The 12,626-nt window shown below is 38.2% G+C and overlaps 2 protein-coding genes across 3 annotated transcripts; both read right to left on the reverse strand.

The window, feature by feature from the left end:
* Positions 1 to 187: 187 nt before the first annotated feature.
* On the reverse strand, positions 188 to 4,328 carry cdk21 (cyclin-dependent kinase 21). Of its 2 annotated transcripts, XM_024273066.2 has the most exons (9): positions 3,732 to 4,328; positions 2,618 to 2,639; positions 2,450 to 2,499; positions 1,677 to 1,809; positions 1,443 to 1,610; positions 1,262 to 1,371; positions 1,142 to 1,192; positions 873 to 1,005; positions 188 to 784 (listed from the first exon to the last, which is right to left on the reverse strand). In XM_024273066.2, the coding sequence occupies exons 1-9, from the start codon at positions 3,953 to 3,955 to the stop codon at positions 707 to 709; spliced, it is 969 nt and encodes a 322-aa protein (XP_024128834.1). In that variant the 5' UTR covers positions 3,956 to 4,328; the 3' UTR covers positions 188 to 706. The 2 variants fall into 2 exon arrangements, with proteins under 2 accessions (XP_024128834.1, XP_024128835.1); XM_024273067.2 differs by lacking the exons at positions 2,450 to 2,499; positions 2,618 to 2,639 and having other exon boundaries at positions 3,732 to 4,314.
* Positions 4,329 to 4,437: 109 nt separating this feature from the next.
* retsat (retinol saturase (all-trans-retinol 13,14-reductase)) lies at positions 4,438 to 11,940 on the reverse strand. Its single transcript, XM_024272837.2, has 11 exons — positions 11,722 to 11,940; positions 10,899 to 11,081; positions 10,564 to 10,805; positions 8,112 to 8,313; positions 7,828 to 8,025; positions 7,278 to 7,397; positions 7,066 to 7,204; positions 6,823 to 6,932; positions 6,577 to 6,746; positions 5,655 to 5,814; positions 4,438 to 5,574 (listed from the first exon to the last, which is right to left on the reverse strand). Exons 1-11 carry the CDS (start codon positions 11,876 to 11,878, stop codon positions 5,426 to 5,428), a joined length of 1,830 nt encoding a protein of 609 aa, XP_024128605.1. The 5' UTR covers positions 11,879 to 11,940; the 3' UTR covers positions 4,438 to 5,425.
* Between the last annotated feature and the right edge of the window lie 686 nt (positions 11,941 to 12,626).

Below are 12,626 nucleotides of genomic sequence, written 5' to 3' on the forward strand. Positions count from 1 at the left end.
ACAATTTTCAAACTTTATATTACATAATAATGTTAAATTAAAAAATTAATGTTAAAGACAAAAATATTATTTATTAAGATTTTACTGATTTATGGAGAATGAACCACTTCGATGTCAAAACTGCTCCTACAGCGCCCCCTTCAGTTCACTATTGTTGCTGCATTAAAAATAATCAAACTAAAGTCTGTTTATAGAAATGATTTTTTTTTTTTTTTGCAAACAGTTGAACTTGTAGAAAAATATTTTCACAATATGTCGATACAAAAATTAAATACAGGGGTAATCTGTGCTTTTTACCCCATAAATACCCTCTCTGAAATAAAATACACAAATAAACCTGAGCGTATCCAGTTAAACATGCTCGTCATTTTCATACTTCTTAAAACTCCTTTTCCAAAATCAACTCAACAACAAGACGGATCTACAATCAGCAGCAACACAAATCCATAACTGGACGAACAACAACTTCCTGTTCTGAAGAACTGAACCTGAGAGAGGAAGCAGCAAGTTTCAGTTTTTCAAAATAAATGCTTAATTCTTCCACAAGTCGAGCTGAACCCCTCCGTTAGACCTGACCGAGGTGTCTCATGATGCTGACGTTCTCACAGCTGATTAACGCCTGTGAGAAGGAAACGGATGCTGGGGTTTGACGGCGCTGCGTCGGCCGACAGGGCGTCCTCCTCCTCCTCCTCTTCCTTCTGTCGCCTCAGTGCTTCACAAAGAAGTGATGAGCCAGCGCTTTGGCGGCGGAGATGCGACGACCCGGGTTGAATACCAAACATTTCTGCAGGTAAAGAGACACCACACTTAAACTAACCATCAGAAACCAAAAGATAAGTGTTTTCTTTCCTGAAAACACAGGAAGTGCTCACAGAAAGCAGGTCGTTCTCGTCCTGGTCCAGGTTGGGCAGCAGCTGGACGCAGGAGCCCGGAGACCCCCAGCTCTCAGAGTACGAGATGGGGCTGTCCTGAGGCCACTCCTCCTCGCTGGGCAAACCGATCACCCTGAAAAAGGGATGTCATTACCCAAAGGAGAGACAAAAGTGCAAACACAAATCTAACTTCATGCAGGAGATAATAAATCACCTTAGAGCAAAAACAGAATCACTGACTTCTGCAGAAAGAGGAAAAAAATGCTCACTCGAATATTTTCTGCAGCTGCTGCACCTCCGTGAAGCCCTTAAACAACGGCCTGCAAAGCAAAAAGAAAAGCTGTTTCTTTAGGCAACCGCTCAAAAATCTGACGTCACACATGTCCAACCTGAGCAGGAAGAGCTCAGCAAAGATGCAGCCGGCGCTCCACATGTCCACAGAGGACATGTAAACCGAGTTGAGCAGCACCTCAGGAGCTCGGTACCACAGCGTCACCACCTGAGGGGCAACAACAGAACATATTTAACACACAAAAAGAGGCGAAGAACTCAACAACAGTCCTCACTTACCCCCGGAGTGAGAGCGATATTAAAGGTGTGGATCCTCGCCAGGCCGAAGTCGGCGATCTTGATTTCTCCACGGCTGCTGACCAGGATGTTCTCTGGTTTCAAATCCCGGTGCAAAACGAGGTTTGTGTGCAGGAAGTCCAGCCCTCGCAGCAGCTGCTGCATCACGTCCTGCAAGCAGCAAAGCAACGTTTACCTCCGAGCACCCGGAGCAGGAACCCGGCTGCAGACTCGCACCTTTACGGAGCCGCGGCTCAAACCCGGAGCGGGAACCTTCGACAGATAGGTGGACAGATCCTGATCGATGTACTCCAGAACAAGAGTGAGGTCCAGGGTGGAGTCCAGCGGGACAGCAGAGGCGTCCAAGAGCCTGGACAGCAGAAACACTGTCATATACTCACTGCAAAAACAGGCCACTTAGGAATGAGTCAAACATTTTGGCAAATTTTCTTTAAAAAAAGAAAAAAAAAAAAAAAACGGCCAATGGGGTAAGAAAAATTGAATTCTTACTCTAAGATAAAATTCTTGTCACAAAGACACAATTTTGCTGTTCAAAAACATTCGTGATCAGATTGTTTTTGTTGCAAAATAGAAATTAAATATTAAAAAAATATCTTTTACTTTTTAAGATTCAGTTTTTGCAGTGAAGATGTACTACATAAAACGTCAAAAGATTTCTCATTGAACATACATCAATCTAGCAAGGAATTGTGGGTAATTCAGTAAGAAAGAAAGAAATCTGATGCAAATAAAATGAATGAATTAATTAACTTTATTTATATAGCACTTTTTAAGTGCTTATAGCATACCAAAGTGCTTCACAATAAAAGAGGAAAGTTTAAAAAATTAGACAAATTAAGAACAAAATATTAAAAAAAAACAGCATAAAATTGTAAAAGCTGTCTGTAGTAAAATACATAAAGACATAAAATGATATTTTTTTGTTAATTCACACTATTGTAATTATTTTTAAATAAATATATAATATTTAGAGCTTTTTGTTTAAATACCACTTTTTTGTTTGATGTGTCTCCATCTTGGTGTTGTTATACACCGTTTCCTGTCAAAATTAACACACAAAACTCATATGTAGCATAAAAAAGGTTCTAACCACAATAATAACACTACATTACATAATGAAATATTTTTAATATTAACAGTAATTAAAAAGTTCATACCTTTGAATGCTTTGCCGTGCCCCTAAAATAAAATCCAGAATATCAATATCTACAAATATTGTGTATATTTTACCAATCCTTTTGAATTTCGGAGAATTTTCCAATAGTATTGTGTGTTTTTTATGTTGTAGAAATGACACAGTTGCCTCCATTTGTTTGGTTTCCATTCAAAACTTCACGGTAAGGCTTCAAAAAGTTTTTTACCGTTAAAAAAATGTTTAAAACAGATTTAACAAGACATACAACTGATGTTTGTGATGCTTCAAGTACATCCTTGAAACTTTGCATATAGTTTAATGGAAGTTTGACAGTTTTTAAAGACATTTTTCATATTGTTTTGACTTTGACTATTGTTTAACTTTGATTTGTTTTTTTTTTATTTATACATTTTAATTTTTTTTTACTTGAATGTCCTTTGTTTTTTAACATCTCAATTTTTAGAATTGATGATTATGTTACTTGAGGAAAAAACAGATTATGAAAACTATGCAAAACTATAAAATTAAATAATTCTACTTGACTTATATGACTTATAGCTACATTTAATTAATCAAATGCATCTGTTTTTTTAAATCAATTAGCGGTGATTATTGTGTACATTTACTGCTTGAAATGAACAAATAAATCAAATAAAATGATACAGACTGCCAAATATATACTATTGATTAATAATAATGAATGAATAACAAAGTGTATTATGAATGACATAATTATGTAATTAATATAATTAAGACGTCTCTTATACAGAGATATAAAATAAAGCAATATTTAAACAATAAAATAGTCATAAAATAAAAAATAAATACAAATAATTTAAAATACAGATATATACAAAAATAAAATAACAATGAGTATAAAATATTTATATAAAATCAATTTAAAATTAAATATAGATAAAAACATTAATCATTAAAATAGTAAAATAATCGTACAATAAAATAAAAATAAATTTAATCAACTTAAAATATAAATACATGAAACATAAAATAAAAATAATATAAAATATTAATTAAATAATACTTTAAAAAAAAGAAAGAAATATAGACAGATACTAAAAGAATAGAAAAAAATGAACACAAATTCTTGCACCTTAGTAAGTAAATCCTGAACCTACTTGACAATGTTGGGATGACTGAAGTAGCCCATCTTTTTCAACAGCGCCACCTCCCGGATCATGAAGGGAGGGATTCCAGCTCCGGCCGAGTCCAAGCGAAAGTTCAACTTCTTCACCGCCAGGAGGCGCTGTTTCCCCCCGATCTCTCTGGCTTTGTAAACCCTTCCGAACGAACCTTCCCCGACCTCCGCCAGGAGCTCGTAGCTCAGCTGCTCGGTGCTCATGGCCGCTCTCCACCAAATTCACCAACTAAAAACAAACTCTGGAAAAACGGGGAGTTTTTTTTCCTCGATAACAGCCGTTAAATTTGCGGCTTCTCAGTCCTGTAGCTGCGTTCAGTTAGCTAGCCGTCGAGACCGGATAAAACGCGAAAATAACCTGATTGTTGGCGAGATTTACAAGAGAAAACAGTAAAGCGGTGCAATATAAAGCAAATAATGTTACAGTTAGTAAAAGTTAAGAAATGCACGAGCTATTTTTTTGTTTTTTTCCCCACTTTTCCCCCGTGAGATCTCGGCGCGCAGACCCACAATCCTCAGCAGAAACGAGCGGATATCAGCTTTAAAATGTCAGACAAAAAGAGAGAAATCACACCCCTTTCATTTGTCAACTAATCAGAAAGCTTAGAATTTATATGAAGGAAGAACAGTTTGTTCTTGAATGTTTTCAAAGCATGGCTCCAAATAAACAAACACATCACAAATTATTTATGATATTCAGGTTTATTTTAATAACAAAATTAGGCACAAAGTAAAAACATCAAAGACCCACTCCTATGAAAATTAAGTTAACATTTGTTCCCTTTTTTATGATGGAGGAGAAATTAAAGTTTTATTTTTGAACATTTCTTTCAAATCCAAAGCAGACATTTGATAAATTAACATTAGAGAAGCAAAAGCGTCCTTGTAGACAAATAGATCCGTGAACGTCTTCGTTTTCCTCATTCAAGGTAGCTGCATAGCTTCAATACTGCTCACCAGTTTTGTTGCACCGCTAATGCTAGACTGAGGTTTTAAGCTAGCATTTAAACAAATGGATGATGGGAAGTGTGGGCAGGCGCCAACAGTCCTGGCTTAAACTCAGAGGCAATTTCTACTGAACTCCTGCTGCTCTGCAGAAGCTATGTTCCAGAAAACAATTTAGATAAAATCATTATTAAAAGACCACTGGGAACACTAGATTAAAAGTTGATCAGAGTGGGTCTTTAAACTGTGCAAATATTACACTCAAAAGAGTAAATGTGCAGGTTTGAAATGTTTGAACTACAAGTTTGGACTACAGTGTTAACCTTGTGTTGCACTACAGTAATAATCACATGACGTGCATCAGCTTTACGCTGGATTTACACTGGTCCGTCTGTCTCATAACTGCCAATTACTTTACAGCGTCTTCATTACGTCTACGGTCAGTACCCACTCCCCCCTTGCCTCCAGAGGAGTGGTTTGTCCTGCCACTCCTGTGTCAGATAGTTCCTCCAGTCCTTCGGCTGACCGGCCCTACGCCCTCTCCTTCCTCACTGCGTCCATGTTTAAAGACATAAATTGTGTTTTTGTTCCTCCAAATTAAACTTTTATCATCCAATAGATGTCGGTAAACATGCAAAGTCACCTTAAATATACATTAAATTTTATAATTGATTAAATTAATGTTTACATTTTTTGTGTTAACGCAGAGGCACCAGTGGAAATCAGCCTTTATTCTCCCTTCAGCTTCTTGTTTAGATATTTCATTCTCTTCGCCAGACCGATGGCGTCCAGGTGGAGGTTTCGGTTGAGAATGACCGAGCCGCAGGAGAGGGCTCCGGCGAGGGCGCCTCCGAATCCACACGTAAACAAATCCTGGCCTATAAAAACAACTTCTTTAAAACCGGACTGAGACAAATGCAGCACAGGTGTGTTTAAGGCTGTTAAAGGATGGACTCACCTGTCAGGTAGAGGTTCTTCAGTGGAGTCTGAGGTCTCATCAGAGTGGTGAACTCGGGGTTAAAGCGAGCCATGCCGTGATCTATGCCGTACACCTCACCTTTGGGGGCTGCGATATAGTGCATGTTTGTGAGAGGCGTTCCGGCGTCGACGTACTCGATCTGCAGCAAAAGAGAAAGACAAGAACCTGCATGTTGACAACCCGAAATTCACAGCTTTAGTTAATGCGTGTGATTAATAAAACATAATTATTATTTATTAATCGCGCTCAGGTGTCCTGCAGCTGTGAGATCAGCGTAATTAAACTCTCTAAAATAAACAAACTTTTTTAACCTTTTTTTTTTTTTACATCCTGTGATTGAGATTTTATTAAATTAAAGAGATAATATGGAATTTATTTGTAGTTTTTGGACAATTCCAACGAGGAAACAGACCATTATTTCATTTTGGGATGGGGACCGACATGATTTTTCCACAATATCGAGCCGCTGTGTCGTCTAAAAATTGAGGAAATTCTGCGGTTTTCTGCGAAAAAGCGATTAATAGCAATTATTTTTTTCCAGATTTATAATTTAGTTTTTTTTTTATTATTCCTGGCCCTAATTTTACCCCATAAAGTTGCAAAAGAAGACCTAAAGCCCTTAAACTATTTAGATGAGGTTTGTTTTTCAAAATACTCTGTAGAAAATGTTTGCAAATAAAGTTTTTCTTTTTGAAAACCAATCAGGATTCTGGGGTTTGTTTTCAAACAACAATGATGTTTAAAGTTCTGCTTCAAACCAAAGAACTTCACAGCCATTCCATGGATTTATGTTGCTGTGATGCAAGTTTAAAAATGCCGTCAACCTTAAAATAGTCCAAGACTTGTATGAAAAAGTAGACACAAAGTAGCTCAGGCTTTCATGTGAATACCGCCCTCTCACCTTATCTCTGGTGATCTTGGGGAAGACCTCCAGAATCACCTCCAGAGCGCCGTCGATGAACTTCTGCTTCAGCGCTTTATACTCGGCGCTCCTGTTGGTCACCTTCTCGTCCTTCCACTCCTCGAACCACTCGTAAGGAGCAAAACTGACCAACGTTAGCGTGGACTTTCCTGTTGTAAATAAGAAACAAAGTTCTTCAGGGGAAGCTGGGTTCCTGAACCACAGGTTCTGATCTCAAGACTCTACCTGGAGATCTCTCATTCCAGGTGGAATCTTTAGCAGACGGCGAGGATGCAAACAGCACCGGCATTTTCTTACTAGACTCCTCCCTATCTTCTTTGAAATAACTTTCCAGCCTTTAAAAGAAAACATGATTTTGGTCAACTTGATCTTGCATAATATTCAATTATTTTTACATTTCTATGTTGAGAATCTGTAACGGCACAAAACTCAAACAGAGAATCTCCATTTGTCATAGAAGTCACAAACATTTCATTGTAATTGTTGTCCGAAAAAATCCAGTAGTTGTCTGCCTTCAGGCCCAGCTCCTCCTTGGTTCCGTTCAGACCCAAGAAGATGCTCAGCCCGCTGCCGCCGTGGTTCACCATACTGAGCTGCTTCTGGATCGCTGCACAAACACACAGGAAGCTGAGGCGTCCGTTCAAACCAGAGAGGAACTGACTGCAGCGTCTCTGACCGACCTGGCATGGCCTGGAGCTCCTTAGGCAGCAGTTTCTCATACGTGTTGTAGAGGCCTGCGTTCGAGATGACCATAGGGGCGTGGATGTGGACTTCCTCCTGACCTTTAAGTACACTCACACCTGAAACCAGAAGAACCAGAAGCTGTGGGTCAGGCATGTCCAAAACCAGAATTTCAACCATTTTTCTAATGCTGCATTCACGTGGTCAAATTTTCGTCTGCCGCAAGTCAGATATACGGCTCGACACCTCTTTTAAATGATCCCACAGCTACTTAGCCAGTGACCAATCTTTCTGGCAGCTTGTTTTACAGTAAACTATATTGAAATATACTTAGAAATGAGATTTTAAGCTTAATTTTCTTTACATATATCCTCCATCATGAGATAAAGCACATAAGAACATTTTAAAACATGACTTTCAAAAGTTCATTTGCATTCAGAGTTATTTAAATAGTTCAAAGAATGTCACTCCGAATGGTTGGACTTCACCAAATGTGGCCTCTTTGCAAAAGTTTGGAAACACCGTTTTGTAGGTGGAATTCTCACTCACCACAAGCTTCCTTCGCACTGTTGAATAAGATGCGGTTGACGGGGGCTCTGACCAGAACAGCGCCCCCTGCCTTCTCAACGATGGGGATCATGTTGTAGGCAATCTGACTGGATCCACCTTTAGGGTACCAAGCGCCGCGCATGTAGTGAGCGGTGATCAGGCTGTGCATGGAAAAGCTGGCATCTTTGGGTAAGTTTCCTGCAGGTCAGAGTGAGACGACGGGAACTGTGAGCTGCAGGCAGACGAGGGGTTAACGGGGCGCCGAGCTGTGCGGCCGTCTGTACCGTAGGTGCCAAAGATGTAGGTGAAAACGGCCCGCAGGTCCTTGTTGTCGGTCAGCTCGTTGACCACGTCGCTCAGGGTGCGGGGCGCCATTTTGTAGAAGAAGGACACAAATTTAAGGAGGCCGCTGCTGATCAAGAATTTTGCCACCATGAGGGGCATGAGCTTCAGCATGGCAGCCATCCAAACACCATTGCCGGTTTTCTGAAGACAAAACAGGTGATGCACAGATGACGTTTCTGTTTATAGAAATATATGACAAAAAAAAAAAACAAAAAAAAACAATCACTTTATTTGCAAAGCATCTTTCATTAACATGCTGTACAACACAAAGCGGTTGACATAAAAGAGATGTATAAAACACAAGTTAACACAATAAAAGTCATAAAAGCAACAGCAACATAAAATGGAAGGAACCACTCATAGTTTGAGGAGGTACCAAATACATTAACATAGTTTTTGAAACCAGGCCAGATAAAGTGAGGCCAGCCTAAAATAACTAAAAAACATTAAATGCAAATGAGCTATTTAAAGACCCACTCTAAAGAAATCATGTTCTTGCAGAACTCATCTTATGGAGGACATGTATAAAGAAAATTAAGCTTAAAATAGCATTTTTTATTATTTATTTAAAGGGGCCCTACCATAAAAATTCTACTTTTTGAGGTTTTAAATGCATTTTACTGTCACTATAAAGAACCCCAAAGCGGTATTTGGATCCGTTCATGCATTTAAGAGTAGTCCTCTAAAGACCTGCGCCATCTGCAGCAGCCCCTCCCATACCCATGAAAACGAGCGGTTGGAAACGTGCTGATGTAAGATCGATACCAACAGCTCCCTCCAGGTAGTCTGTGCTGACAGCTCCGCCCCCAAACTAAAACAACCCTCAATTTATCCCCTTATCCAGTGATGACTAAGAAAAAAAAAACTTTAATTTTAGATGCAGAATACTGTAAATCTTCCAGTTGTGTTTTGTCTTCCATAAATTCCATCTCAAACAGGTTTTCGTTACTTTACATGCAGCGCTCCTTTAAGCGCCGCATTTAAAACATCTTTTTGCAAGACTCACGAAAAATAACTATTTCATAAACAATTTGTTTTTTAATGTTCCAAAGGTAATATATGATCATATATATGGATATAGTTCACTTTGAAAGGCCTAAGAAAATCATGGTAGGGCCCCTTTAACTCTAATTTTACCAAAACATTTGATCAAATTGGATTTGCAATACTAAATTTGCCTAATTTAAAAACGACAATTTCGAAAAAAAATAAAAAATAAAAAAAAAAATAAAAAACCTCACATTAATCGGAAAAAAGTTTTTGCCCTTTGAGGAGGTAGTTTTTCCAGTAATGGACATATTTAAAAAAAACTGCAATTTTGCAAAATGTTAGACGTTTCGAACTAGTCACGTGACCAATAGTGTCTGCACGGCGGGCACCACAAGGTCCCACAGCCTCACACAGCTCATCCAAAGCTGAGCGAGTCATGCAGAATTGTTGGATTCACAGCTCCTCTGTAAAATCCCCAACCCCCATTTCTCAAAACCTATTCATCCGTACCGCTCCGTGGTCTGAACAAGACGCCAACGTCTCCTTTGATAGATGACGATGAGCGCTAGTGCAGCGACAAATTTGAATGTATCTGCTGTAAATCAAAGTATTGATCAGTTGGATTTATTGGCATAATCATGATTTAATAGAAACAGTTTCTATTATTTCTAGAACTTCGATACATTTTTGCACATGTGTGTCAAGGAAAAGCAGCTGGTGCAACTTTCCTTTTATTTTAAATTTACAAATCGACATTTTAGACATGAGCTATAAAGCGTTACAGACCACGTGTGGCTTAAAATGTACTTTAGCCAATCACAATCAAGAAACTGTACTCAGTTCTTAGAAAGAGATGGCTGTCGCATATTATTAATTTATGACAGGAGCCTGCAAGGCGTTGGGAATCTGAAAGACTTAAGACATATCTGAATTTAACGATAGAAATCGTAAAAAATTATAAACCATAAAAAGATGAGTGTTTGATTAATAGTTAAAAATCTCCAGAGATGTAGAAACTCTCAGATCCTTAAGTTAAGAATGAAAAGACACCTCGCCGCGAGTCTTAGTTCCCGTAGTGGAAATATATATAAAAAAATAAAAATGAGTTGACAGAAAGTTGACAAAGTTTCTTATTTTGAAATAAATTACAGCTGTGGAAAAATGGTAAAAACATAACTAATCTCTCCATGTTTCAAAAGCATCCTATAAGAATGAAACCGACACTCCTCTTAGATACTCTGACCTTTGATTTTCATCTGACAACATCAGCGTAAATCTGGATAAGACAGTTTTAGTGTGCTAGTGTTCAGCTCTGAGCACAAAGTTCAAAGAAAAATGTTTAAACTAAGTTTGGCTCTAACCCCAACCAGCAATGAAGCACTTGACTGAGTCGATACACACCAGGGACAGGCGGGTGAATTCGTCGATGGCCTTCTCCTCTCCAGGGAAGCGTTTCTTCAGCTCCTCTGTGAAGCGAGCCTTGCCGCTGTAGATGGGGTACCTGCGGCGGTTTTCTGGTGGTCCCAGCAGCACCACGTCAAACGGGTTCTCCAGGGGCTCCCACTGCAGCTGTCCGTTAGTCATCTGCTCCAGCGTGCAGTAGAATGGCGTGTTCTCAGACAGCTCGCCCACGTAATGGATTCCTGTGTAACAACAGCAGCAATTTATTTTATTTTATTTTTTTGCAAAGACATCAACTTTTGACATATCTCAGAGAAGAAAACTGTTTTCCGAACCAACGTCAAACTCAAAGCCCTTCTCAGTGAAAGTGTGGCAGCATCCTCCGGCCCGGTCATGCTGCTCCAGAACCAAAACTCTCTTTCCAACTTTAGCCAGCAGAACGGCGAGTCCGAGCCCACCGATGCCGCTGCCGATGATGATCGCGTCGAGGTTCTCTGGGACTTTACTGGCCACAAAACCTACAGGTGAGACAAGGAAAATATGCCAAATAGAAACAGATTCTTTGTTCTAATCTTTATTTACCCTCTTTTTTGGGAGGAAAAAAAAAGAAGAAAATTGAGGATTTCTCATGTGATGTAAAAGTTTTAAATTAAAAATGTATTTAAAAAAAAAATCATTCCATTTTGATTTTTTTTTTTATAAACTATTTTCAACTTAATTAACTGGAATTGGGTTAATTAAATTAATGCATGATTATATATATATATATATCTCAAGAATAAAAATGCAACACTAACTGTTGTGGTGGTGGACGTGATCAAAGCCACGTTTCCATTAACGGACAATAAATAAATAAAATTATAATAAAAAAGGAAAAACGCTTTAAAAATACCACATTTGTGTTTGTAAAGCATACAATACAATATATGTGTTTTTTATATACATATATATAATTTTTCAATAGAATAAACTTTGAGTGCACGCGCGCAGTTTGGCTTTCGTTCTGTTGGGTTAGTTTTGGTTTCAAGTCGGCTCGTGCTGCTAACACAAAACCATTTCACTTTCATTATTGTATTTTATTTTATTTTTTTTAATCATTTGGAACCCCAGCTGCACACCTGTAACCCCTTACGTCCAGCTGTAGTGGACTTTACTCACCTTGCTTCAACACTTTGTTTTTTTCCTTCTTGTCGTGAACCATCTTCCTCAGAGGCTCGCGCGTGTCCTTCTCAAACGGGTTCGGCCCGGAGCTTCCGTAGACATATTTGAAGACGAAAAAGGCCAAAACGGCACAAAATAACAACGGAACAATCATGGTGACAGTCCGACCACCTCAAAATACACAGTAAAGTGCTCTGACGACTCCACTTCCTCAGCTGGTAGTTAAATACCGCCCACATAGGGGAGGTAGCCAATCAGAGACCGGCCTGTGGAAGTGTCGGTTGTTGATTGGCCAATCAGTGTCAAGTTTAACATGAGACACGTTTTTGTTAAACAGGCACAGAACTATTTAAAAACGACTTAGGACGCTATTTAATTCCAAACCGATTCTTTATAGGCTTTTAATTAAACTCTTCTTATATTTAATGGGTTCAATGTGTATGTATTGTACAAATATGTATTTATGTACATGACGTGTACGTGTATACGTCTAGTTCTGTATTATTTTACTTTTAATTCTCCAATCAAGTCATAATTAATCTTCCAGTTTGATATATATGTATAGATGCTTATCTTTTGCTTGTATGTAGTATTTTTGCTATGATTTCTGTAAAAAAAAATCTATTTCAAAGCCAAATTCAAATGTATATTTAACATTTTAAAATACATAAACTCCAAATAGTGCATAAATGTGTGCATGAAACAGTAGAAAGTAAAAAATAATTTAAGTTTAGGGGACAAAGTATTCTTATAATTATGCATATAATACAATTAAAGGTTACTATTACTATAGATAACAAATATTTATCAATCTCTGGGTTTTACTAAGACATTTCTGGGAGGAAAACTGTAATTTAAGTGATTCAATTACTTTTGATTAGTTAATTAAGAAATTGAATTTC

Source organism: Oryzias melastigma, linkage group LG8 (genome assembly GCF_002922805.2).
Source record: "Oryzias melastigma strain HK-1 linkage group LG8, ASM292280v2, whole genome shotgun sequence".
NCBI lineage: Eukaryota > Metazoa > Chordata > Actinopteri > Beloniformes > Adrianichthyidae > Oryzias > Oryzias melastigma.